The sequence below is a fragment of the Tupaia chinensis genome, unplaced genomic scaffold (assembly GCF_000334495.1).
Source record: "Tupaia chinensis unplaced genomic scaffold, TupChi_1.0 Scaffold150288_1, whole genome shotgun sequence".
NCBI lineage: Eukaryota > Metazoa > Chordata > Mammalia > Scandentia > Tupaiidae > Tupaia > Tupaia belangeri.
In genome coordinates, this window is record NW_006210128.1 from 2,402,589 (window position 1) to 2,405,447 (window position 2,859).

The 2,859-nt window shown below is 66.2% G+C and overlaps 1 protein-coding gene across 1 annotated transcript in view; it reads left to right on the forward strand.

Moving 5' to 3' along the window:
- TSPAN11 (tetraspanin 11) overlaps positions 1 to 2,859 on the forward strand; it is an 80,971-nt gene that overhangs the window by 64,774 nt on the left and 13,338 nt on the right. Inside the window, exons 7-8 of the mRNA XM_006172054.3 lie at positions 1,585 to 1,743; positions 2,049 to 2,135. Coding sequence (XP_006172116.1) covers positions 1,585 to 1,743; positions 2,049 to 2,135 — 246 coding nt within the window. The remainder of the gene's footprint in view (positions 1 to 1,584; positions 1,744 to 2,048; positions 2,136 to 2,859) is intronic.

A 2,859-nucleotide genomic window follows, 5' to 3' on the forward strand; every position in this document is an offset into this window, starting at 1 on the left:
CCTCTCCTTCCCTCCTAGTGAGGCTAGCCCTGTCCGGATGGCAGGGACGGGCACGCAGACCTCATTCCTGTGCTGTCCCGTACGGTAGCCATTAGCCTGGCCCTTGGGGACTTGCTCGGGAAGCCAGACACACACCAGGCCACACGTGTGTGGGGCTGGGCTGGGGCACTCAGGGTAGAAAGCGGGGAGGAGGGCTTCCTGGAGGATGCAGGTGGGAGCGGCCAAGCACCCCGGGCAGAGATTGCTAAGCTGGAGAGGAGGGGCGAGGGGCGTGGCCGGTCCGGGAGGGCCGGCGTGCAGAAGGCTGAGTCCGGCGAGCCGGCATGGGCATGGGCACGCACACACACACAGCCGCACACCTGCCAGGAGCCGCAGACCCGAGCCCACAGCCCAGCCAGGAGGCGGCCTTCTGAGCCAGGCAGCACCCCGCCCTGCAGGGCACAGTGACATGTACCCGTGTACGTGGCCCCACAGCGCATGCCTGGCACATCCCTGGCCCGTGCTGTCCCGACTGCTCCCTCAGCCCCCACGGCCCCCAGGTCGGGTTACTTCTCACTGCTCACAAGGGCCAGGGCAGGAGGGTGCCCGGCACACGCGGCAGTCTGGCACACCCCTGTGAGGCCCGCTCTGTGCCTGGGCCGGGCACCTGCCTCCACCCCGGGCACCCCGCGCTGGCCGAGGCCCTGCCGGAGCTGCAGTCCTTCCCTGAAATGTGACGCTGCGGGGCAGGGCCTTGCCTCGCTGCACTCAGCCTGGTCCCCGTTCACTGTGGGCACATGTAGGACCAGACAGACGCCCGTTCCTGGACAGGGGTACCCCAGCCCCACACGCCAGACCGCCCAGCCAGCATTGCCATGCAGCTCCGTCCCAGCGCCCACCCGGGAGAGGGGTGGCTGTGGTCAGCGAACCACTGTCCATCCGGCTGGTGCAGATGGCCGCAGGGCTCACCCGGCCCTCATGCCGGCCCTCTGGTCAGCGCTGTCTGCACGCATGGGCTCCAGGCCACCCTCTGACCCAGCAGGTCCGAGGCATCAGCCCGCATGGAGCCTTTGTTCCCCGTCCTGCCTCTTGGGGGACCAGGAGGCCACCCTGTGGTTTGTCCCATCCTGGGCACTGCACCCCTCAGGGGACCTGCCAGCATTCGTCTTCCCACCCATCTCATAGACGCCCTGCCCAGGACGCCTCAGTCTCCTTAGAGGACGCGGTGGCTTTGAGAAGTAGCACATGATGTCCTGTGGCCTGAGGGGGGGCCAAGGCCCAGCTTCCTGCTGCCCTCAGGGAAAGGAGACGTCCCGGGAAGAACAAACCGGTCAAAGGGGGCCAGCAGATGACGTGTTGGTTAGGGGCTGGACTCCCACACGGCTGGCCACAGTTGGAGCCCCAAGCATCCCGAATGGACGATGGGTGGAGGAGAAAGGTGTGGCGTGGCACCCCCCGGGATGATGTCTCACTTTCCCTGTCTCTGCACGCGCACACGCCCTTTGGCAGAAAACAAAGGAACGGGTTGGGCTAATTATTGGAGGAGGCCAGGCTGGAGGGGACCTCGCGCAGGCTCCGGTGGCCCCAGCCTCTGCCTCTCCCCAGTTCAAGTGCTGCGGGAGCAACAGCTCGGCCGACTGGCAGCACAGCGCCTACGTCCTGTCGCGCGAGGCCGAGGGCCGCCGCGTGCCCGACAGCTGCTGCAAGACCGTGGTGGCACGCTGTGGCCAGAGGGCCCACCCCTCCAACATCTACAAGGTGGAGGTGAGTCCGAGCCGGGGTAGGGAGGGCCCGGGAGGCCGGCTCAGGCAGCGGCGGGCGTGGGAGCGCAGACCACACGTGACCCTGAGTGCACAGAGCTGGGGGCCCTGGAAGTAGCACCCTGGGGACAAGCAGCTCCTCCTGAGGGACCCTAGGACACTGTGGCATGTCCCCCTAGAATCCAAAGGCCACGCCAGCCCCATCTGTCCTGGGCCCTTCCTTAGTCTCAGGGTGCAGCCTGGAGCCAACCCTGCCCTCCTCTCCCCCATGCGTGGGCCAAGACGTGGGTAACCGCGGTCACCTTGCAGGGAGGCTGCATCACCAAGCTGGAGCAGTTTCTAGCTGACCACCTGCTGCTGATGGGGGCGGTCGGCCTCGGGGTGGCCTGCCTGCAGGTGAGTCGGGCCCTTGGGAGAGGGGGTGTGTGCGAGGTCTGAGCCCGCCCACCGGCTGAGATCTCAGCAAATGATCTGAGCTCAGAAAACGGAGCACACAGCGCTCTGCCCGGGCTGCCTCCTGTCTCCCTCCCTCTGCCACCCAGAGTGAGCCCCATGGTCAGCCTCTTCCCCAGAGCATGACGGCCATGCATGGGGGCAACTGGGCCCTGTAAGGAACAGGGGCCTGGGAGGAGTTGAGTGGGGGCCCGGGTGTACGCCTGCCCTGTGTGTGCCGTGGCGTGTGCACACTCGTGTACGTGTGGGTCTGTGGGAGCCTGCATGCACCTGCTCACTGTGGCTGGGGTTGGATGCACATGGATGTGGGGGGCTCATGCATGAGTGTATGTGTGTGTGCACACGCCTTCATGTGTCCCTCTGAGAGTGCACACGTGTGTGCTCCCTGCGTGTACATCAGCTCTCCTGAGTGTGAGCGGTGCCCTCTGCTCCTGGGCCTCCCTGTCGCCTCCCCCCCAGCCCCACCCAGGAAGTCAGCAAACCCTCCCCACTTGCTCTAGGCAGGGGTCAGGGAGGAGCCAGACAGGGGCCTGCGGTGGGGCAGGGACATGCAGGAAGGAGAAGAGGGCGGCTTCAGGCCGGAAGATCACAGTGGGAACCAGCAGTTAGCGTAATGGCTATGTCACTGGACTCCCATGTAGTCGACCACGGTTTGAGTCCTGGACCC